At 35.4% G+C, this 26,336-nt stretch overlaps 1 protein-coding gene across 2 annotated transcripts in view; it reads right to left on the minus strand.

The window, feature by feature from the left end:
• Positions 1–4,907: 4,907 nt before the first annotated feature.
• Fut9 (fucosyltransferase 9) overlaps positions 4,908–26,336 on the minus strand; it is a 212,839-nt gene continuing 191,410 nt past the window's right edge. Inside the window, exon 3 of one of the 2 annotated variants that reach the window (XM_039110877.2) lies at positions 4,908–16,649. In XM_039110877.2, coding sequence (XP_038966805.1) covers positions 15,562–16,641 — 1,080 coding nt within the window. In that variant the 5' untranslated portion in view covers positions 16,642–16,649 and the 3' untranslated portion in view covers positions 4,908–15,561. The remainder of the gene's footprint in view (positions 16,650–26,336) is intronic. The other variant, NM_053465.2, reaches the window with a different exon arrangement.

The following is a 26,336-nucleotide window of genomic DNA, read 5'->3' on the forward strand; positions in this document are numbered from 1 at the left end:
ACTATATATTATTATTAAAAATTATTAAATAAAGAGTTGGGCTGATCCCAAGGTTGGGCATAGAATATTAAATAGTGTCACTGTGACTTCTTGAGTCAAGAACAATCAGTGTCTATCATACTTCATATTGGAATATGACTGTCTTAGTCAATGTCTTATGAATTGAAACCAGAGAAGAAACAGCAATGGGCTTAAGAGAAGGTCTCAAGGGGACTGATTTGGGATCATATTTTTCTGAAATGTTAAATGACTTTTTGAAAAATTAAAATCTTATGAATCCCTTTTGAAAATGTTTTTGACAACTATTGCATTTTCACATACAATGAGTAACAGCAAGAATGTCGCACATTCAATATACAACATATATTATAAATGATAATTTACAATATTGTCAATTTTTAAGTAAATACCAAGTGTTATCCATACAGCAATAGCCATATAAATGTTTTTAAAATTATGTTTCTGAAGTAATAGACTATACATGTGTTGAGGAACTTACAGTTTGAATAATTAAAATCTTGACTTGTAAATCTGATTGTGGGTCTTAGACTTAATATTTGGTATTATGGAAGAATCTGGCCCTTCCAGGCACATAATATCAAAACACCAAATGCAGAAAAATGAAAGAATATTAAAAGCTGTAAGGGGAAAAGGCCAAGTAAAATATGATGACAGACCTATCAGATTTACAACAGACTTCTCAGCAGAGACTCTAAAAGCAAAAAGAGCCTGGGCAGATGTCATACAGACCCTAAGAGAACAAAATTGCCAGTCCAGGAAAACTCTCAATTAACGTAGACAGAGAAACCAGGATATTACATGGCAATAACAAATTTACACACTACATTTCTTCAAATCCATCCCTACAAATGATAATAGATGGAAAACTCCAACACAAGGAAGGAAACTACACCCTAGAAAAAAAAAACAAACCCAAAAGAAGATTTCCACACAAACATAGTTCCACCTCTAACAACAAAATAACAGGAAGCAACAATTACTTTTCCTTAATATCTCTCAACATCAGTGGACTCAATTCTTCAATAAAAAGACATAGACTGACTGGATATGTAAACAGGACCAGCAGTTTGCTGCATATAGGAAATGCACCTCAGAAACAAAGATAGACACTACAGAGTAAAAGACCAGAAAAAATATTTCAAAGAAAATGGTCCCAAGGAAAAAGCTGGAGTAGCCATTCTAATATCAAGTAAAATTGACTTTCTACCAAAGGGTTTCCAAAATGATAAGGAAGGGCACTTTATATTCATAAATGGAAAAATCTACAAAGATGAACTCTCAATTCTGAATATCTAATGCAATGACACCCACATTTATGAAAGAAATTTACTGAAGTTCAAAGCCCGCATTGCATCTCATACAACAGTAGTGGGAGACTTCAACACCCTACTCTCAGCAATGGACATATCATGGAAACAGAAGTAAAACAGAGACACAGTGAAACAGAAGTTATGACAAATGGTTTAAGAGATATCTATATAACATTCCATTCTGAAACAAATGCACCTCATAGTACCTGCTCCAAATGGACCACATAATTGGTCACAGAACAGGCTTCCAACAGATATAAGAAGATTAAAATAATTCCATGCATCATATCATATCACCATGGACTAAGGCTGGTTTTCAAAAACAACAAAAACAACAGAAAGTCCACATACACATGGAAACTGAACAATGCTGTACTCAATGATAACTTGATCAAGGCAGAAATAAAGAGAGAAATTAAAGACGTTTTAGAATTTAATGACATACCCAAACTTATGGGACACATTGAAAGCTGGGCTCTGAGGGAAATTCATAGCTCCGAGTGCCTCCAAAAAGAAAATGGAGAGAGCATAAACTAGCAGCTTGATGGAACACTTGAAAGGTCTAGAAAAAAAGAAGCAAATTCATCCAAGAAGAGTAGGCAGGAAATACTCCAACTCAGGATTGAAATCTACCAAGTAGAAACAAAAAGAACCATACAAAGAATCAATAAAGCCAGAAGATGTTTCTTTCAGAAAACCAACAAGATTCATAAATCCTTAACCAGACTAACCAGAGAACACAGAGATAGTGTCCAAATTAACAAAATCAGAAATGAAAGGGGAGACATAACAATAGAAAGTGAGAAAATTAAAAAAAATTATCAGATTCTACTACAAAAGCATATATTCAACAAAATTGAAAAATCTGGAGGAAATGGACAATTTACAAGAAAATGATTAGTACAGAGGCAAAAACATATATTTGTTTCTTAAGATTATCATAAAATGCCACAGACTGAGTGACTTAAACCACAGACTTTTTTTTTGTTCAAAATTCTAGAAGTCTGCAATTACGGCTTTTGCAGGCTGGTTCATTGGTAGAGGTTCAGAGTATCTGGCCTCCTGGTTAGCGTCCCTTTATACTGACAAAGTCTACCTTGTCACATGTCACCCTGTTAGTGAGTTTTTCTCTGTGTCTCAATTTTCCTCTTTTATAAGGGGACTGGCCCTATTGGATTTAGGGGTTTAATCTGACCTCACTGTAACTCAATTCCCACTTTGAAAATCTTATTACATTCACAATAGGAGGAGAGGCTCTTGGTCTGGTGAAGGCTCTGGGCTGCAGTATAGGGGAATGTCAGGGAGGCAGGAGGGAGTGGGTAGGTAGGGAATCACCCTCATAGAAGCAGGGGGAGGAGGGGTTGGATAGGGGGTTTCCTGAGGGGCAGCTGGGAAAGGGCAGAATAATATTTGAAATGTAAATAAAGAAAATAGTCAATAAAAGGAAAAAAGTAAGAAAGAATCTGGCAATATAAAAGAAATACTGATCTTCTAGTAACAATCTTTGTCCTACCTTTCCAGACTGTGCTGCGGACTTCTATGTCCTGCAGGCTTCTGGAAATTGGGCTGTAGACCTGCATAGTGTCAACATATCAACACTTGAATATATTGCCATTTCTAGATCATTTTTATCCTTCAAGATAGAGAAAAAATAAAGACCATTACCTACCTGGTAAAAAGTTCTTAGGCTTTCACAAACTGATACTGTGTCACCAAAGTGTTGCCTATATGCCTATAAATGATAGTTACCACTATCACCAGATTCGTTCATATGTAGAAATTCCCAGAATTTCAGATGGGTTCCCAGCTTTTGTTGTTGTTGTTGTTTCAGGTATTAGACCACTGACTATAGGCTGTCAAAATTCAACATTTTTCTTGATCCTCAGCAATGTCTAGTGAAAGAACCTTCACTGTCTACTCAAGAATAGAAAAGTTATTGAGTAAATATCCTAACCAGCATTTTTATATTTGCTAGCTAAGTACTTTAAGTTTGAGCTATGATGCCCACTCTTCAAGACATATAAATAGTGGGATAATGTTCATGAGCTTGTCATTAGAAGATGGAGAACTGAGAGATGAACATGAGTAGTTTATCTCCAGGACCCAGATATTTTGGGCTTTCATATCATGAGCTTCTTTTAGCAAAGCAAAGACATTGCACATTAACATACCTTGCATTTCCATACAAGAATGACTGTGACATTTAACTGATGGGTATATTTTAAATGATGTATATGATCATAAATATGCATATTGTGGTTTCCTCATAATGTACATCTGACCATAAATTTTCAAGAACTTTTGACGCTATAGTATAAATCAAGTCAAGGTAATCCAGCCCCCATATCCTAGTCTACTTTTAATTTGTATGTCACGCTCTTCATATTCTCATCTTTTATAAATATAATATTAAAATTACAAAGCTTATTTACTGTGTTCTCTCCCCAAGACTTTGCTCAGCTCTCCACTGACGACTTGCTATTGGGTATTCTGAAACATTTTATATCTGTTGTATATGTTGGATCATAAGATATCTTCCTTTGAATCTAATATTTAGAATGCTAGAATTTCTCCATGAAGAAAAATTGCCTGGGAAATGGATGACATGGTGGGTGTCAAAGGTGGCCAGTTAGAAAAGCAAAGAAGAGTTCAGAATATTGTCAGAATACTAAATACTAAAGGACTTAGCTGACCTGCTACAAAACTAGGAGATTGACTAAAAATGGACAAATTCATGAAAGATCCCATTAAATGTGCGAGTTTTGCATGGTGAGGCAATGGAGATTGCTGGTTAGCCACACTCTAGTTAAATTTTTCCTGTGTCATATTTTTATTTATTTCTATAAATAGTGATAATATCAAGTACATATTTTGAAGCTTTGAGAAGTTTTTCAGTACAGATAAAAATTGTTTGAAGTTATGTTCTCTTAATGAAATCAATGGCAACACATCAGAAAAGAAATGCCATATTTAGGAGATTTTTTGTGATAAATTCACCAGAAGGAGAAAGAATCAGGTTTTGACTCAAAAATGCAATTTATACCAGTACCATTGCATAAAAGATTGGAGAAGAGAGATGTGTTGATATCCGTTCACAGTGGTGTTCAAGTTATTAGATGACAGAGGACAATCAGAAGCTAGAAACAGATGTCTGAAATGAAATATACACAGCAGATATACATTGAGATTGTCACTATTGTTGACTCTGTAGGTTTGAATTAGAAGACCGAGGGACTGTAGAGAATAAGTGAATGGAAAAAACAGAAAACAAGGTCTTGAAAGTTAGGATCAGAACAGAAAAATATTTTCCTGATCCTCCTGCACAGAAGTCCAGTTATTAAAGGGTTCTCTCTTTTTTGCATTATTGAACATGATAAAACAATGCTTACAACAATCTCTGTGTGCCCACTGGTTTTGATGTTTGGTTTGATGTGTATAGTGAATGTGTAACCTGGCAAATATATTTATTTCAACATTTTAATTCAGCAGCTGCAAATCTAGTTTTGCATGTGAGTGAAAAATAAATTCTGAGGGGATGAGACAGAATGCAATCATTATACATAACCAAAACTATTGTGCATTTAAATTGAATTCCTTTATTTTAAATATTCACATTACAGGAATGCATTAGGCCCAAATAGAACATAATTATTTACACATCCACTGGCTCCAGTGTTATATCCGTGAGGTATTTACATTGAATACAGTAAATCTGACATAAGGAATAGACTTTTTACAAACAGGCTCAAATTCCTTATGTATTTACTTCTGCCTTGAAATCGTTGTTCAGATTGTTAAAGTCATTAATTGCTAAACAAAATTTCACAAAGCTGTAGTAGTCACATCATGTATTTATACGTCTGAAAAGACAGCGACGAACATACAGTGTTACAGCATATTTTTAAGGGAAGGAAATTTCAAACGGCAACTCCACTTTAATTTATGGAAGGTACAATTTTTTTCCCCAAACACCTGAAAGTACAGATTTCTTATATCATGCCTTTCATGGCTTATTAAAATATTCGCTTAGCTGCCACAAAGTGATGTTATTTACAGGTTATTTAAATGAAGGGATGCATGCAGTACCAACCGAGAGCCCAGATCAGATGTTTGCTGAGTGTTACACATCTATAGTATCATGAATGGTGTAGAACGTTCATACACCTACAATGTCATGAATAGTGCAGCAATTCTTTCTGCTGCTTACACCTATGGTATCATGACTGCTATAGTTGCCCTCTCTAAGGCCGGGCAGGCTGCTCATCATTTGACTCAATGTTTTATTTTGGATTGCAGCAAGACCCAGCTTCAGGATTGTGACCTGAGATCATAACCAGAGTCAGTTTTCTTAGCATTATATTAACTCATTTGATGCTGTCAACATCAGACTTGAAAGAAGCAATTTTCTATAAATAAATACATGAGAAAAATGAACGAATAACTAGGGTTTCCATTGCTCTCATAACATCACAGTGAAATCACCTTCTAACATTACGAATGTTTATACTGGTGATTTGAGTAACTGACTGAAAGCTATGTTCTACCCATTACGTGTTACAATAAATGACTTATCATTTGGAGAAGGAACAGGTGGTCTACATATATTAACTGTTTGAAATCCGAGCTTTCAAAAACACAAGTATATTTCTGAAACAAACAAAAGACCTGGGCATATCTTTTCCAGAATGGAATGAATTTTATTTAAAATGTTGCTGTGAGTTAACAGCATGTAAAGGCATGTCTCTGTTGCCAAAATTTATATTCCTTATACATTTTCCAAATGACTAAGAAACAAAGGAGTGGGTCTGTCCCTCTAATTTGCTGTACTGATTGACAGTCTACACAGTCTGGATAGTCTGCTATTGTTCAGGTTAATGTAATGCAGGTCTGACTTGGTGTTCCTCCCTTTTGGCAGTATTACTGACTTTGGCAGTGTTTTGAAAATGATAAACTCTTCTTAATTATACAAAAAGATGCCAGAATATTGTATTCATAGAATGGAATTAGTAAAATGATCTTTTCACATCATGCTTTGTAACAGTAAGTTGCTGTGCAGTCACTTGTAAGATTTATCAGCAAATTCTTTTTTTTTTGTTATAGTTTATTGCCAACAACTTCAAGAAAAAGTTTTCCGAGAAAATTTACAACATAATAAGTTTGAAGAAAAATGAAAGCAAAACAGTATTGCATCTTGGCTCACTGGCTTATCGGCACTAAAAATCACATATCACTTTGTAAATATTAAAAAACGGACTCTGGAAAGCATGTGAAACATGCACACAGATTCAGACAAAGCTTGCATATCAGGTGGCAGTGGAAAAAATATGCCACCAAAGCTGTGTGATTCATTAGAGCATGCACTTTCACTTACAAACACAATCTCACTATTGTCATATAATATTTACCATCTTATTTCAAACATGCAGTGGCTACTAAAATAAGATTTTAAAGAAAACTGATGTTTGATATAAAATAATCATGTTTTTTTTTCAAGTGTGGAAAAATACTCTACAAAAAAATAAGTAGAAAAGTGATTTCTGATCAATGTATGATTTTATCTATAAAACCCCAGATGACTAATTAGTGTGCTTACAATAACCCTGTTGGATCTGCATCATAACAACACACCCAGGGTAAGTTAATGGTATTAAACAACTGGAACAATGCAATGAAACACTTATAAGAAATAACACGAACCTATGAACTGTACATTTGGCATTAGATTTCAGAGTATTTTAGTTTGTCCGAACATAGTAATATCATAGTGCAAATTACAATACTAAAATATTCAATTGCTTTCAAAGTAGTTTTATGAATTACTGAAAGAATTGGCACATTTTGTTCCAGTGTGATTGCTTTGCCCTCAATTCTTTGAGTATAAAACCCTTTATGAAAATTACTTAAACTCCTCAGCACAAGCATTGGTAATGGCCTGAATGGAATCAAGATGGTAGGCACATTCTCTGACCTTGCTTTGTGATGCTTCACTCACTACAACTTTCTTCTTTTGCAGCACTTAAAGTTGTATGGAAATTTCCCCTCACCCTTCCCTACCACTCATTGAACAAAGCCACCTAGAAGAGAACATGGAAGAAGAGCACGGAATATATGGCAGACCATATACTTACACCAGAGTTTCAGGTCAATGCCAATATTTTGAAGACGTTCTTATGTGGATCTAATGTACAATCTATCACCTGTAGATAACACATGAGAAATCTGTGGCTCAGAAATGCTAGTAAATTACACTACAGATGTTGAAAGCTAAAAGGATGGACTTTGATCATGAGTCTATTTCACATTTTCTTGTTTCTTCTTCATGCTTTCTTCTTTCTGAGTCTTGGTAAACCTATTTAGACTTTTAAGCCTTTATCATGTATCTTAAGAAAGCACTTCTTGATCCCATGCTGGTATAGATGCAGAATAAGCCACATTACTACTGAGAAGATAATTGAATTTTAAAAGTGTATTCAACATATTTATATCTTATCCCCATTCCTGCTTTGATTCTTAAGGAGTCTACAAAAATATTATTTTTATTACATTGTTATACTCTGTAATTCCTGACTCCTATCATACTTGATTTTAAGGGATAGAAAGAGAAAATGAGGGAAAACATAATCCTAGCCCCTTGGTTATTTTTATAAAAAAAATCATGGTATTAGAATCTGTGATAGATCATGTTTCCTTATAATGTAGATGGCTTCCAGTGTTATGTAGACAATTGGTCTTGACCCTGGTCTTGACCATGGAGATACATAATATGTGAACACACAGGAGCATACCTTTGCTGATTTCATATTGACAAAAATGGCATCTCTAGGATTGTCTCAATCCTGGGCTGAAGGGAGCTAACGAGACAAGTCTGAGATGAGGGATGGATTGGAACCTGCTCCTATGTCTTATATTATTAGTAGTACTGAGTCTTGAATGCTAACTGAGTCTTAGCAAACCATTTTTCCCAAGCTTGATTGTCTAGCTGCTACAACCTCATTAATGAAATGGAATGTAGGCCTCTGTAGAAAATTTAACATGCTTCTGCAATTTTAGATTGTATAGAAATCACCTGTAAAACCTTTTTTTTAGTAAAATCTGAATGTTTTTCATAATGAAACTCCAAGTCTATTGTTGCATGTCCTGTATAGGTTCAGCTAAATTAAAAATATTTGATTGCCTAAGAATTCAGTAAACCAATTCAATTTTTGAAGTTTTGTGATGTTATAAACTATGGCTTTTCTAGCATCTTTTAAAGAAACATAATTAAAAATAATTAATACACTATTTTAATTACTACTCATTTTTTACCTGTGAAACTTTTTCTTAAGTGTTCCTTTTTTTGGGCCATTCAACTAATATATATATATATATATATATATATATATATATATATATATATATATATGCTCAATTGAGATTACTCATTGGCTAAACCTTAATTTTCATAGAATTCGTGGAGTCTTAATCACAGCCTTCTTAGTTTTTCTGATTTCTGTACCACTGAAGAAACTATTTTTAGTTTAACGAGTTTATATCTTCACATTTTGACTTCTTTCTTTTTTAAAAAAATCTCTAGGAAAGGTTAAGGGAGACTCAGCTCTCTTATAATCTACCCTTAGCTGGTTCTGTTCCTGAGCCAACAGTTGATTTGAAATACTTAGTCGGGTTGATGGATATGTCTAAAAACAATTTCTTCATTAGAAAATTATCTCTGAGGATCTTTCTGGTATTCTGTCTGTGGACTTCAGCTGTATGAACAGCTAAGAAGCTAAATTAGTAATAATCTACTGATTTCTAATAACAGTGAAGAAAAGTTAGACCTGCTTATTTTAGGAAATGCTCAATGCAGTTAGTGAGGTGATCAGTGTCTCCATTTCACTGCCACCACCCCCACATGCCTTCTAATACTTTCTCATTGTGGTAGATGTTACTGCATGCTTCATCAGTATGTTTATGCATATCCCTTCTATTGAAGGTTAGCTCTTTTAATTTCAGTAATGTCATTCTTCCACACTATGTTTATTTGTTTCTCTTCTATTGCGAGAACAACCCTTCAGCTTGTTTAAATTTTCAGCAACTTTTTATGAGCAGAGATGCCAACCTAACATCAATAGATATTAGAGCTGAAATTTTTATATATTCTAGATTTTTCTTATTTTCATTTTTTACAACCAAAGACTTATCTCAGTGGTTGAACACTCACACAACACACATACATATAATTGTCTAATGTTTTAGCGATGCACTCATTTGTTTTCAAAATAGGCTACCCATACTATACACATACAATCATGATACTAAGAGAGATGAGATCAGGCACAGAGAGTGATCTAGTGAGTGTATAGCTCACCTTTAATATTAAATTCATGATTGTGGACAATCTAAAGTCTTATAACATGTAGCCATATCCTACCTATCAATTAAGCTGCTGAGATTCAGGAAAGCAATTGATCTTATGTGTGCAATTTTGATGGCTCCTAGAAATCCTAATAACTGTCTACTTTTGTTTTGTATTTAAAATAGAATAAATGCATTTAAAATCTAAGGGAGGGGCTGGAGAGATGGCTCAGCCGTTAAAGGCTAGGCTCACAACCAAATATATAAAATCTAAGGGGGATCATGAAAAATAATTTCCAGGAACTGGTGAACAGTTTGACAAAATTATAGCTGAAGAGCAGCACCATGTACAAGACATAACTAGGCTTACCTTGGGTTTTGAAATATAGTAACACCTACAGATATATTTAAGAAGATCCCAAGTGAGCTAAGGAAAGGCAATATCTCATACCTGTAATGTTTAAGTATAGATAACTTCTATTTAATAGACAGGACCCAGACTTCCAAAACAAGCAGCATGTTTGAATTGCCTATGGATTCATTAAAAATACAGACCTAGGTCATCATATGTATTATAATTATAACAATCTTTCAAATGATGTAAATAATTGTTATGCTATTGATCTAGGAAGTCCTCAAGGCAGATGTGAGTCTGAGAACATCTGGCAGGCATAGGATAACTTTGTACTAACACCATGTTTTCTGTCTTCTTTTATTGTTTTTTGATTTTTGGTTTGTTTTCTTAGTTGAAAAGGTTCCAATTACGTGGAAAACGGACCAGGTGTAAGTATTATTAATAAATATCTCTGCAAACTCTAGATTTCATGGCTTAGGAACAGTGCCTTGAGTAATGCTCTAAAAATTAGTGGTATGGAATTTGCTTTTAAATGAAAATATATCCAAAGTATATTGAATGAAAATAAATTAGTCTTGAGTCAAAACAATAAGTTTTCTAAATATAGTCAATCTTATACACTCAAACTCTATATTCCTGTTGATGAAGGAACTCACGTGCTTCTGCTAATTTCCCAAGTTTTTCATCAATAAATAGTGTAGATTATTATAGTAAGAATGTAGATAGTATAGGAAAGTCTGAAATGTCTTAGAATAGGGTTCAAAATATGGTTGTTTGGTATAGGAAACTAAGGGTAAGCGACAGTATGTTACAACAGACCTAAGAGGAAGAGAAATATAAATGAGGAGGGTTAGTTAATTGGGCACTTGCTGTCTTGAAAGGTTCAGTAAAGTACCAAGATTATGTTCTTTATTGTTCTATAGAAAAGAAAGGGAATTCTATTTGAAGTATTAAGTTTCCAAAATATTTTTAGATGGACAAGAAAATTTGAAATGCAAATTTATGCACATATCAATTTAGGCCTCATATTATCGAGCAGTGGTGCTGAAGGAATCCTTACTAACACAGTCATCCAGAGAGGTCAAGTGAGTTCCTCAAGGCTTCAATTTGTTGCAATGATAGCCTAAGGTACGATTACTCATATTTCTAGTTTAACAGTGTGTCTACCATTTAGATTCTATTAGCTGCTTATGAATATGGATGGATTGAATGTAAATTACAAGGACCATACTTTGGATAGTAGCAGAGCTTAGCCATTTTTAAGGTGTCATAAAGACTCCAAAGGAGAAATGCCCATCAGCAAAAATTACCTGATTGACTGGTGTTTGCAGTATATTCACTATGCAACAAATCCAATTAGCAAGAACGATGGGCAAACCTCTGTTTCCTTCCCCACAGTTTGGTAATACACATTTGCCTATCAAGGTGCTCCATATTTTATTCTCCTTACATACTGATTTCATTTCTATTAGACAGTTAGTGAATGCTTAATGTTAATATAGAATCCCAAGAAGTTCCAAATCTAGTTTAATCTTCCATAACATTGAATTCTTTTGGTTTTTTAAAAAACATATGATACTAAGAACTTAAACTGTATTCTGTTTGAATCTGGGAGCAATGTGAACAGAAAAGATTATCCACATTTAGAGTGGAAAAGCTGATATTTTGATTACATTAAAAATATTTTTCATGTCCACTAATTTCATCGATGTAACTATTTACTGAGCATCTTTCTTTGTTTTTTTCTGGAGCTGAGGACTGAACCCAGGGCCTTGTGCTTGCTAGGCAAGCACTCTACCACTGAGCTAAATCCCCAACCCCTACTGAGCATCTCTTAATAACCCTTCCTGTATAAAGAACTGCTTATCCTTTAGTTTCTAAAATTTCTTATATCTAGATCTTGATTACAACTTTTAACAAACCCCCGTTCTTGAGATTAGAGTTGAGGAGAGCTGACATCAAGCACACACACACAACAAACAAACAAACAAACAACAAAAAACAAAACAAAACAAAAGCCATGGAGAGCTAGAATGTTTTGAAACGTTAGATCATACAAATACTTTCTTGGTGAGTAACAGCCATGAAATCTACCCTGAAAAAAGTTCAGTAAAAAACGAATTTAAGTAGCTTCTTTTATGTTTCTGTTCTTTTTTTTTAAATTTAATTTCCAATTAAAGGCAAGCATTTAAAGACTCAGCAAATAACTCCTTAAGTATTCTGTCCATTTTCACCTCAACCATTTTGGTTCAAACTTTATACACTCTAGGACTGAGTTTTTTGGAGTAAATATGAACTTTGTAAGCTGATACTGGTTTTCCACTAAGATTATTTTTTATACTTTCACTTCAACAGGTCATGGCTGTCCTAAAATATATGGCAAACATGATCTTCCTTCTTTAAAATACAATACAGCTAAATAGATAAGCAAAAACATTTCTCTTCAGTAAGGCTTAGAATAATTATTTTTGTATTCCGACTATTGCGGCCTGAAATACTTATTGATTAAATACTCAGAGCCCTGATGATACTGACTTTCTGCACTTTTAGATGAAAACTTGTTCATGACCTTTTCAGAGACATCATTGATCTCTAGGCATATTAATCTGCTTTTATTATACCCACAACAAGCCAATTTGGTTGAATCCATCTATCTTTCATAAAAGATATCCTTACAAAAAGTGTGAGCCACAGGATTTATTAACAGAGTGGCCAGTGGCATGTCTTTTCAGTGGTAATTTCTCACTTACACATATTAAAGCTCGTTCTTTCTGCTAGAGTGCTAAAACAATAATATCAAAAAGAGTGTCAACATCTCAAAGCTCGGTTTACTATATATTCAAAAGCTGAAGTCCTCCCAGAACATACTGTCCTACGAGCACTAAATAATTCCAAGGTGTTATTCACATTTATAGGAATTGAGTTATATTCATACAATAAGTTATGGATAGGGCAGAGGAAACAAGATTCACAGCAATAGGATCCTTAAATTCTAATCTCTGCTATCATTATGTGTGGGGTTGACATGCCTGTCTCTCAACATATCAGAAATAAATAGGTCATAAATAAATAACTAGCTCATTAGAAAGGAAAAAAAGCTTGACTTATGTATATTCTTGTATATTCTTCTAGTTAAAAGCTGGTTCATTGTCTGTGGACTTGAAATTCAGACATTTTCTGTGGCTTGGCATTGGGCAATCAATATACGGATGTACCTGTGGAATACTTGATACCCTTGCTAGGCATGGTATCTACTGATACCCTTACTATTGGCATTTAATTGTAGTTCAAGTCTAAGAATGAGCTCAATAAAAGAGGCAACTGCCTTCAGGTCTCTTGGCATCCGAATTAGCAATGAGAGATGAAAGTCACATAGAGTGTGTTCTATCTTTCCATGACAGTAAGTTCTAAACGTAGCAATGCATGTTTAGGTGTCTACAGTTTATGGACTAAAAACATAACAAGTAAATGCATAAAATTGACTTTTAAACAAATAAATATATGAATAGAGCCTTTACAAGAGTATCTATGTATATATACTATTTCTTGATATACATATAAAAATGATGTGTGGAAAGAAATAATCTAGAGAAAAATCTACATTGGGTCAACTTAGTAGAAAAGGCTTGCAACTCTAAAACATGTTAGGTAGTTAAACAATGGGGGTAAATTTACTGGTATTGTTTAGTACCCTTTCCCACTAAATCATACAACCTTCATTGAGAGTGGTACAAGATGCAAATTATAGGAAGCTTTATTTCACAAGCCCTTAAGTGATGACCATTTTCATTTTGACTTCTGTGGCAATTTAGGACTGACAATATCACCTGTTTGACCATATCTTTAAAAAGTTAAAAAAGAACATGGGATCAAATTCTGTTTAATTCTGTGGTCTTTCTTTGCTCAAATATTTCCCATGCTGAAGTAGCTTATCTCTCACAAAGCACATAATGCTTGCTTATTAAACTGAAATGCATCTTCTCTATAGGTAAGAATAAGCCTGAGTTCTGTTGACTGAAACACATAATAGAAAAATGTAGCGAGCCACAAAGATTCAAATAGATGTCATTGGAACATTATTCTTTCTATAGGGTTCAAACAGAATAGAACGCAGGCATTAGAAACCCTTTGAAGAAAAATTTTCTGTAAGAGTCTCCAGTCTCTAGTTTTTTTCTAATCTATTGTATTTGCATATGCCCACATATCTCCTCTAAATTTATAGAAGAGACATTTGCAGGCAGATGAAAGTTCATAGATAACATTCCCCCAAATTCAGTGCAACAATAAGTTTACATTGGTTCTGTAAAGCCCTGAATATATTAGCAATATATGCTAAGTATGGATAATATTTTAAATGGAATATAAAAGATAACTTTCAATTAATAGTTCTAGGCTAGAAGTGTTCTTTTATCAAAAAAACAAGAATTTATCCATGTCTTTTGTAACACTTAATAAATTTACATAATAAAATCTTCACATTGAAATCTTACTCTGTGTCAGTACTGTGTCTTCCCTGTAGGTTTCACTTTTGTGTTTCATGACATGTTTGACTCATTGCTAAAAATTTTAAATGATATTTTAAAGGATCATCTAGGTTTTTCAAGTTATTTCTATTTATTACCAAATATGGTAAAATGAAACTTGAATAGGAATACTTTGGAAAAATATTTCAAATGGATAGAGTAATTAAAGTTCTATAAATATAATTTATAATATATATGTTTATTTATAGTGCCAGGTATCATTTTTATTGTTATAGGGGATTTATTTAGTTTTACAATAATGATTTTCCTCATGATATAAAAGGGAACTGTTAGAAGATTCTCTCATGTATTATTAGGCAAAAAAAAAAAAAAACAAAAACAAAACAAACAGCCTCCCCCAACCACATAAATTGTATTTCTTGCTTTCTTTAACTTAAAATATTGAGATCTGCATTTGTAAAACAACTTAATGAAAATGAGTGTGGAGTCTACTAACATTTCTGCTTCCTGCCTTTCTTCTTCACTACATCAATTAGTCCACCATCACAAACATGGTACAGGTAAAACCTACATCAATTGTGAGTAGTGTTCAGCTCTGAAGTCAGAGAGATTAAGAATTAAGTGGTTCAATAATCCTTTTTTGTTAGCATTATACAAGTTAGAATCTAAATTTCATAACACTTGGCAAAGAGTCCTTCATATTTTAGAATATGTATTTTCATTTCCCAAGTAGATGAAAGATCTGATTGATGTGGAAACAATTAAATCACAAACTTACTTTACAGTCAACTATAAAATGTAAAAACAGAATGCTTCACAAATGAGAATGATGAATAAATTATTTCCAGTGCTTGTTATCACATATATACAGGATAATTTAAAACCAAATTGAGTGATTTGCTGATTCTGGTCTCTTAAAAATTTCATCAAAATATACATGGTCCTCAAGGGAGAGCAGGAAAAATAAACTGTGACCCAAATGCAGCGTGTTTCTTCTTATCCTGAACACTTGAATGGTGTCTCATTAATCTATTTCACTGTGACGATGATGGACATTTTAATTCCAAAACCATTTCTCTAAATTGCCAACAGACTTATATTCTTGATGCCTTTTTACATGATCGCATGCCAGGCATGCATGTGATTCCCAAAACCGTGGGAGGTTTACAGTAAAATCCTTCCTCCAGTTGAAGTAACTAAGATATAACTTATTGTTTTTGTCAACCTCCTTCAGATATTTTGCCAACTCACTGGGTGAGTTAAAATCTTCCACATGAATGAATGAATCAGCTGGAATATAATTCTCATAGTTTTCCCTAGATGGTCCCAGGACAACAGGTACCGAACCAGCCAAAAATGCATTGTAGAGCTTTTCTGTGATGTAATCTTTGTGAATTGAGTTTTCAAAGGAAAGATAAAATTTACAAGTAGATATGGTGGGAATCAGATTTTTATCATTCACATATTCTCCAAATGCTTGCCCATAGGTGTGGATTTCAATACTCTTGCTGAGCTCGTTGTAATACTTGACCCTGGCATGCTCGGGATTCCAGTTACTCACAACCCAGCACACTAACTTCTCTTTGCTTGGCACTTCAAACACAAAGGGGCTTGTGCTCACCGTCAAGAAGCCGTAAGGCACTTGTATATCTGAATCACGGCGATAAGTTAGAGTCAGGTTGAACAAGTGCTCAATGCCACTCTTTTGGGGGGTGTGAGTGGGTGACTCTAAGTTCATCCAAATCCATTTCTGAAAGGGCGGCCTGGCCTGCTGAGGTAAGTTAGTCAGATCCCAGCTGATGTCTCTGTGGTGTATCAGGACCGCATGGGATTTGTTGTACAACGAGCGGTCCGTTGTGAGATGGCACCCTTGGATGTTGAACATGGCTTGGCAGGATGTAAGGTCAAAGGTCTGCCCAAATGGCCACACCCAAACCAGAATAGTAGTTTCATTAAAATAATCAGTTTTCCTGGAGAAGAAATTTTTCATTTTCAGCACAGAGCTTGCAGACTCCATTGGACTGAAGACCCAGCTGTTGGTGGGCTTGATGTAGATAAGTAGACATGCCACGAAGCAGCCCAGGATAATGCAGACGATTAGAAATGGGCGAAGAATGCCTTTGGATGTTGAGGTCATAATTTTTCCTGGGGAAGAGAGAAAGGTAGAAGAAGATAAGTTTAGAAACAAAGAGGAAATTATAAATACAATGTAAGAGAAATGGTAAGACTACTTTAATCGTGAAACCAATTAGAATTTCTTTTCAGTTTTAATAGCCACTGTGAGAAACCTGTTTCATCTAGACCTAAAGCGACTTTTAAATGGAAGTTTCCAAAAGATTCTGGCCTCGAAAGAATACATCGGAATCCACTCTCCACATCTTTGAGTTAGATTAACCACTTCTTCAGGGTCCTTATTCTGCTTTGGTTAGTTAAAAGCTGACAAAACAGACTGTCATTATTGAAAGCCATGACTGAATTTAATCACTCAATTGTTACTGTATAAATTTATAAACACGACATTTTTGCTTGTTCACAACAAAACAATGTTTAAAATCTTTCCATTTTAAGAAACAGAGATAACATGGAATTGAGCTTATGGGCAGAGAGTTTTGGAGGGGTTTTGGAAGGGTTAGAAGATGGAAAACAGTATGGTAAAATATTCTGTTTGAAATCTCAAGGAATAAATAAAAAAATAAAAAGATTGTAGTATACTCTGACCATCAGAGTGAAGTTAATAGAATATTAATATTTTTGAAAAGTTAATGTTTGTTTCTGGAAAAACATTTATTTTCATGATTTATATATAAATGCAAGATAGTCATGTGAGGAAAACTATAGCCCTTGACTTGATGTCTCCCTTTTGTAAATAACCTCGTTAATAAATCTGCTGCTGCATTTATCAATTAATACATTCACATTTATCTCACAATTTTATTTCAATAACCTGGTAGCGTATTCAGTCATTAGCAGTATTTAATAATCAACACATTATTGGCATTAGAACCAACTCTGCCTTATCAGGATTAGAGCATTAAGCTAAGTTCAGAATTAAATGTAATTAATATCCTTAAGATAAAGATAGACATCATGGAGAACAGCAGCAATCAATTGAATTTTAATAGTTTATGGCTAAAGCAAAGAGCTGCTTTGGTTTATTGTGTGTCTTCTAAATTTTTCTTTTATATTTGTGTTTCTTTCTTTTATTTTTTTTCTTTTTCACAACTGAGATTTTACTGGTCAAGGAGCAGAGTACACAGATATTCCAATTCTTATCACACGCACCCAAACTCTGAAGAGCCATATAGTGTACATGTACTCAAACACTGTGTTCATGTATGCAAACGAAGAGCTACATACTGTTTTTGTTTGAACTGATTCCAGTGATGTTCCAGCCTTAAACTTGGCAAGTTTCCCTAAGACCTCTCATAACAACCGAATGCTCCTAATGCTCAGTTCCAAGTCACACTTTTATGTCACGCACAGAATATACTCAAAATCTCCATCTTTCACAGCACATTATCACAATTGTTAGGAGAATAGACTACCATGACTACAGACATCACAGTTCTGACAGGGCGAGAAGTAAAGTCCTACTAAGCATCCATGATGTCTGTTAGTGGTCCCTGCCTCCCTTCTTGTACAATCCAGAGGAATATTTTTATCAACTATTTTGTAAATGCAAGCTTTTTAGTAGCTCTAGAAACATTTTTAAAAGGTGAGGGAATTTTTTTAAGTGTAAATGGATTTTTTTAAGACGTTAAATCATTTGCTGGTTGTTTTTTTTTGGCACAACCAGAAAATAGCAGGATACTGCATCAGGAGAGGTTGTGTCTGTCACAGGGGTCACCATAACATTCCATAGAGGAATTTTATATTCTACAGTACAAAGCATATTAAATGGCAATTTGGGGTCTCAAGTCATGCATTCATGTCTGGAATATTTTCAGTTATATTTGGTCCCATGTTTCTAGTAGAACCATTTTGTAAGAAAGCCAATTATGAATATGAACATACACAAGATTCTTTTTAATAGAATTTTTGGTGGTCCTTTGAAATTTGTGTCATCTTCCCAATGTTAACATCACTTACAAATTTCAGATTAATGACATATCTTAAAATCTCAGTCAAATATAGTGTATGAGATAGAGAGTACTCAAAATAAGAGAGAATTACCCTTTACTTATCAAACATTACGTGAAAGTTTGAAATAATTTCATATACACATTTTCTTCACAACCTTTAATAAATTATATGTATGTACTATAAACCTAAATTATCAGTATGCAAAAATTGTAGATATTTAATACTAGAACATTCCCTGTACCGAATTGTTATAAAAACAAAAGCCTCTCAAAGAAACATTCAGTCTCAAACTCAGTAAATGAAGATCTTGATAAAAAAGAAAACAAAATCTACAGATGTTATATCTAGAAAAATGCTTCCTTTTTTTCAATGAATGATTTTGGCTTCTGTGTCAAAAATGAAGTGTCTGTAGGTATGTAAGTTTTTTTCTGGGTCTTCGATTCAGTTCCTTTGATCAATGTATTTGCTTCTACAACAATACCATGCAGGGTTTTGTTTGTTCGTTTGCTTGTTTTGTCTTTTAACTATTATTCTATAATACAGCTTGAAATAAGGGATGGTGATTCATACAAGAATGCAAATAGATCTATATTTATCAAAAGTCCAAGTGAATCAAAGACTACAACATAAAACCAGTTATACTAAACCTAGTAGAAGAGAAAGTCGGAAATAGCCTTGAACTCACTGGTACAGGAGACAGCTTCTAGTACAGAACACCAATGGCTCAGGCACTAAGAGCAAACAGTAATAACAGAGTGGGGAAAGAGGAACACTCCTCTATTGTTGGTGGGACTGCAACCTGGTACAACCACTCTGGAAATGAGTCTGCAGATTCCTCAGAAAATTGGACATTCCACTACCTGAGGACCCAGTTATACCTCTCTTGGGCATATACCCAAAAGATGCTCCAACATACAACAAGGACACATGCTCCACTATGTTCATAGCAACCTTATTTATAATAGCCAGAAGCTGGAGAGAACCCAGATGCCCTTCAACAGAGGAAGGGATTCCAAAAATGTGGTACATCTACACAATGGAGTACTATTCAGCTATCAAAAACAATGACTTCATGAAATTCATAGGCAAATGGAATGAACTAGAAAATATCACCGTGAGTGAGGTAACTCAATCACAGAAAAACACACTTGGTATGCATTCATTGATAAGTGGATATTAGCCAAAAATCTAGAATTACCCAAGATGCAATACACAGACCACAGGAATTTCAAGAAGAAGGATGACTGAAATGTGGATGCTCCCACTCCTTCTTCAAAGGGGGCAAATATCCATAGGAGGGGATATGGAAGCAAAGTTTAGAGTAGTGACTCAAGGAATGGCCATTCAGAGCCTGACCCACATGTGGCCTATATATATACAGCCACCAAAACTAGATAAGGTTGATGAAGCTAGAAAATTCATGCTGAAAGGGACTGGATATAGATCTATCCTGAGAGACACATCCAGAGCATGTCCAATACAGAGGTCAATGCTAGCAGCAAACCACCGAACTGAGAACAGGACCCCCTTGGGGGGAATTAGAGGAAGTATTGAAAGAGTTGAAGGAGCTTGCAACCCCATAAAAACAACAATGCCAATCAACCAGAGCTTCCAGGTACTAAATCACTACTGAAAGACTGTACATGGACTGACCTAGGGCTCCAACTACATATGTAGCAGAGAACAGCTTGTTGGGGCAACCAGGGGAAGGGAATCCCTTGGTCCTGCCAAGGTTGGACCCCCCAGTGCAGGGGAATATGGGGGGGGCAATAGAGGGAATACCCATATAGGGGAGGGGAAGGAAAGGGAATGGGGGTTTATGGATAGGAAACTGGGAAGGGGAATTACCTTTGAAATGTAAGTAAAGAAATGTATCTAATAAAAAATTTAAAAAGTAGAGACTTCATTAAACTGAAAAGGTTCTGTAAGGCAAAGGACACTGTCAATAGGACAAAATGTCACCTACAGATTGTGAAAGGACGTTCACCTACCCTACATCTGTCAGAGGGCTAATATCCAAATGTATCAAGAACTCAAGCAGTTAGACACTAACAACTCAAATAACCCAATTCAAAAATGGGGTGCAGAGCTAAACAGAGAATTTTCAACAGAGGAATCTTGATTGGTTGAGAAGCACTTAAAGAAATGTTCAAAGTTCTTAGTCACCAAGGAAATGCAAATCAAAATGACCCTGAGATTCCACTTTATACCAATCTGAATGGCTAAGATCAAAAACTCAAGGAAAAGCACATGCTAGTGAAGATGTGGAGCAAGGGGAACTCCATTGCTGGTAGGAGTGCAAACTTGTAGAACAACTCTGGAAATAAATCTGGCAGTTTCTCAGAACATCAGGAATAGTTCTACCTAAAGATCCAGCTATACCATTCCTGGGCATATACTCCCTATGTTCCAACATATGTTTCACCATATGTTCCACTGTACCACAAGGACACATTCTCCCCTATGTTTATAGCAGCTTTACTTGTAATAGCCAGAAACTAGAAACAACCTTGATGCCCCTCAATCTTAGAATGGATAAAGAAAATGTGGTTCGTTTACACAATAGAATACTACTCAGCTATTAAAAACAAGGACTTCATGAACTTTGCAGGCAAATAGATGGAACTAGGAAATATTATAAGTGAGGTAACCCAGACCTCAATGGACACCTATGGTATCTATTCACCTATAAATGGATTTTAGGCAAAAAGTACAAGATACCCATGATACACTCCACAGACCCAAAGAAGCTAAACAAGAAGGAAAGCTCAAATGCGGATCTGGAATCTTACTTAGAAGAAGAATAAATAGACAAGGGAGGCAAATGGAGGGAGGGAACTGTGTGGGAGAAGGGTCAAGGAGGGTGATGGCAGGTGTTCAGGATCAAATCTGGGGAGAGACAGGAGAAAGGGTCAGAGGGCTAGAATGAATGGAAATCAGAGGCCAGCAGGGGACAGGGGATGACTGGAGAGGCATCTCTAGGACATGAAAGAGACCTGGAATGGAAGATACTCCCAGGGGTCTATGAGGGTGATTTTAGCTGAGACTCCTAGCAGTGAGGATATGGTCATCTCCTGTAGCAAGGCAGTATCCCCCACCAGCCAATCCACCCAGAGAACTTCTGACTCTAATGTTTTTCTGTCTACAAAAAAAATAATGCAGGAACAAAGGTGGAACAAAAGGTGAAGTAATGGCCAACCAATAAATGACCTAATATCAGAATTATCCCAAGGGAAAGCATCAATTCCTGTCACTATTAATGATATTCCAATGCTAGCTAGGCTAAGAGCCTAGCATAACTATGTGCAAGCTTCCACCTAGCAGCTGACTGAAATAGATGTAGAAGCACAAAGTTAAGCCCAGGAGACTTATGGAAGTTTGGGGTAAGATTGAGGGGCCTGGAGAGTATTGGAACTCCACAGGAAGACCACAAGTGTCAACAAACCTGGACCCTTAGGGGCTCCCAGAGAGTCAACCATCAACCAAAGAGCATACATGGCTGGACATAGACTCCCCACACATATGTAGCAAATGTGCTGCTCAGTCTTCATGTGGGGTCCCCAACAACTAGAGCTGGGGCTGTCCCTAGAGCTGTTGCCTGTCTGTGGCTCTCATTCTCCTAACTAAGGCTGCCTAGTCTGTCCTCAGTGGGAGAATATGTACCTACCTCTGCAGAGACTTGATGTGCCAGGGCAGGATAAGGGGAAGGGGACGCCATCTTCTCATAGGAGAAAAGGAGGCATGCAGGAGGGACTGTACATGTGTGCGTGTGCGTGTGTGTGTGTTTGAGAAAGAGAGAGAGAGAGAGAGAGAGAGAGAGAGAGAGAGAGAGAGAGAGAGAGAGAGAGGAGAGAGAGGGGGGGAGAGAACAGGGAGGGGACAGTGATTAGGATATAAAGTGAATAAATAAGTAAATTGAAAAAGAAAACACACACATATATCTAAGAATTATTCATTCACCCTTGGTCTACAGAAAAAGTCGGGAAGGAGTTATAAAGGAAGTCTCAATATTTACAATAAAGTGATATAGCAAGTACTCTGTATATGTGGAAAAACAATGGTACTTAGAAGTTTAGAGCTACAGTTTATTTGATTAACCAATTATTTGATTAACCCAGGAATATCTTCAATGAACAATGAACAAAGCTAAAGAAAAGAAAAACCAAATAAACAAAACAACAAAAGAAGTAGAAGTAGAATAGACAAAGTCAGTGAAGTTGAGAGCTTAAATTTGAGTTGATTAGAATATCCCAATGTCTGATAATATCAATAAAATAGACAAGACAGAAAATAAGAAATCTAGGTTAAATATGAGAAGGGTAAACAATGGCTGAATTAATGTAGATTAAAATTAGGAATGATTATTAGTGTTTATAAAGATATATAAAAAATTTTGATAAAGTAAATGTGGTTTGGGCAAATGGAGAAAAACAAACTGCCCTATGGGGAGGGGGAAACACTAACAACGGAATTTATTAAAGAAATGAAATTCAAGCAACAGCAGCAGCAGCAGCAACAGCAACTGCAACAACAACAACAAAAATTAAAAAAAAAATAACTGAGAGCAAACACTAAGCCTAGATGGTACTGGAGCACCCAGAATAGTAATTCAACAAATGAAGATTTTTATGACACCTTTAAAAACAGAATTATTTTAGAAAATAAATATTAAGGATAAATTTTTCAACCACTATACGAAGCCACCTCTAATCTTGTTAAAACAATATATCAGAGGAGATATTTTAAAAGGCCAGTTTTACTTAAAATTACAATAAAAATTGCCCAATTTAGCAAAAATAGATTTGTAAAAAAATATCAGAATGCTGACCCAGAATAAGTTTACGAAAGTCTAGTTGCATGAAACTCTGTAGACATCATGGAGTCAGTTCATATTTAAGAGTTTGAAGAAATTTTTATGAAAGTCATGTTAAACTATGTTAACGTGCTCTTCTGTGCTATTACAATCAGTGCTACTGGCTGTATGTGACCAGGTTACAGTGACAGCAGCCACCACTCAAATAACTGCTGTTCCTGCCCATTTTAGTAGAGCGGCTGTGGAGAAGGCCATCTGTCATCTCTTCTTCAGAGATGAGCGAATGAGGGCAGAGATACAGCCAATGAGCAACTAGCTTAGCCACTGACCTGCTGTCTTCAGTCAACACCGAGCAAACAATACCTCCAAACTCTGTTCGTAGTTTTACAGTGGGTTTCATTGTCCTGATTTCTCTGGCATCACTGTGAGCCATTTAACATTTTAAACGTAGATCGGGTTCTCTCATCAAACAATACCTCGCACTTACATGGTGCTCATTATTGCCAGAAACGAGCTGAGCCCTTTCACTCACTCATACACATCAGCGTGTCTATTACTTCATACTACCATTTAACTAAAAAAATAACTGAGGAATGAAATAGCTAATAAGCAGCTTGCCCAAGGTTAGTCGGCCAAGAAGTTGCGGGACATTCTTTCCAATGCAGGTTGTTGGCTGTGTGCTATGAACACTTGACGATTGTGTTGTATGGCCTACTCTATGCTCACTGCGGGTAGAATTTGCAAGCCAAGCAGTATAGTGATATTTGTTTTCTTCACTGACATACCATTACCATCTGAGTACAGTAGGTGCCACATAAGTGTTTCAAGAGCTGTGTGAAGGAATCAGTGAATGAAAAAGCTTCAGACAAGTGTAAGGTCCTGTGTCAGTAACTTCAAACACAAAGTGTGAACCAAGTGTAAATTTGTGTTCATTTGTTTTATCTATGAGCTTATCATATGCTCGTGTAGACAGTGAACAGCACTGGAGATGATAAAAAATATATGGGTACAACTGAGCCTTGGGTTTTTCTCCTGTCTCAAAGTTAGTGTACATGCAGTCAATTTTAGCAACTCTTTGTTTTACTTTCCATTCTCTCTCAGCATCCCTCCTCCTTCCTCCCTCCTTCCTTTCCTCTTCCTTTCTTCCTTTCTTCCTTTCTTCCTTTCTTCCTTTCTTCCTTTCTTCCTTTCTTCCTTTCTTCCTTTCTTCCTTCCTTCCTTCCTTCCTTCCTTCCTTCCTTCCTTCCTTTCTTTCTTCCTTCCTTCCTCTTGTTTGTTTCAGTCAAATGAAAAAGATTTTTGGTACTTAGGTGGAAAAAAAATGTTCCTTTTGCTCTGTGTTCAGTTTTCCTGTTCCCTGGGCATTTGGTCTTGCTTATACTTCTTTTTAGATGTTCTACCTCTAATCTTCACTGCTGCCAGGGTTAATTACTAAACAGTGGGGTAGTTAGTCAATGAACCCTACCACACTCAGAAGTTGTCAGGAATGTTTGCCTCCTAGAGCCAAGTTGACATTTCTGTGACAGGAACCATTTGACGTATTCCTTAGAACTGAAATTCAGGTGAAAACCCAACATGTTTTGATCTATCAATCACTCCAACCTATTTTTTAAAGCCCTTAAATAGAGGTGCTATACACCTCTCTCCAAAGACAGCAATGAATGTGTAGATAAAGGGGAATTGTAGCCATACATAGACTAATAAGAACTTTTCATTTAGTCTAAATTGCCTTATAGAGTATGAGAGATGACAAAGACTTAAGGTTTAAAGAAAAGAACAGAATCCTTGGTAAAAATAATGCTTGCTCAGATTTGGTATAGGAAAATATTGTGTAATGAGAAACTACTATTTTTCAATAGTGCTGTAATGCATGCTTTAAAAAATGAAAGTAAACTTTAAAATACAAAACATTTAGAACTGTATTTGCAAATGATAGACTCATGTCTGGATACTTGTGAGAGAAATGAGAAGCTAAGGAAAATGAGAAGATTCTTCAGAGACAAGTAATTCCCCTGTAAGTCTCTGTGCTGGTGGTGCTGTTCAGGATATTTTCAAGCAAGTTTTCACCCTTGTTTTAAAATAGAGATAACATCAAGTAAACTATAAAAGAGAACTCAGTCATAGCATGAAACCGGGAAAAAGCCAGCTTCCTGCCATGTAGCTCAGTCCTTGTGCATCATCTCTCTTCGGTGGCTACTGCAGCGTATTGCCTCTCCCACATTACATCGCAATGTCAAGTTGGAAGACAGAACTAGTCAGATCGATAGAGGTTCTTCACTCCACATGGTTTGCTATTACTGTGGAGCCACAGTCACTTTACAGTGTGTGTGTTTCAACTTTTTGTCATTGGGTAAAGAATAAAGTTGAGGACACCAAATCAAAAAGTCAAGAGTGAATTTTAGTGGAAAATTGATGGTATGTTAAATTAGAAATAGTTTAAAAATAGTTGTCAAAAAGTGATCCTTTGTCCTAATTCTTTGAAAGTAAAGTGTGATAATTACCAATTTATTGTTATTCTACTAATCTGTGGTAACAGATCAGGAATTAGTGCTGTGAGCAAAAACTCCTGCAAAAGTAGATCTTTTCTGTAGATCTCCGTAATTGTCCTCTGTAATTAATTACCCATTCACATACTATTCTTCTCTAAAGTTCAAAGTATAACTCATTAACTATTATATATATATATGTGTGTATATATATATATTTATGTATCATAATACATTCCTAATATATACAATTCTGCAATATAATTGGGCTTTTTTCTTTTTATAGTTTATGGAAACTTCCTTTTTAAGAGACATTATCCTAAATGTTTGTTGGTTTTAACTATGTTGATAAAACTCTTGTCTCTCTCTTCTCATGTAACCCCCCCCTCCCTCTCTCTCTCCATACATTGAATGATTCAAACTCTTGTGCATGCTGTGTTTTTCAGCTGG

The sequence above is a fragment of the Rattus norvegicus genome, chromosome 5, assembly GCF_036323735.1.
Source record: "Rattus norvegicus strain BN/NHsdMcwi chromosome 5, GRCr8, whole genome shotgun sequence".
Lineage (NCBI taxonomy): Eukaryota > Metazoa > Chordata > Mammalia > Rodentia > Muridae > Rattus > Rattus norvegicus.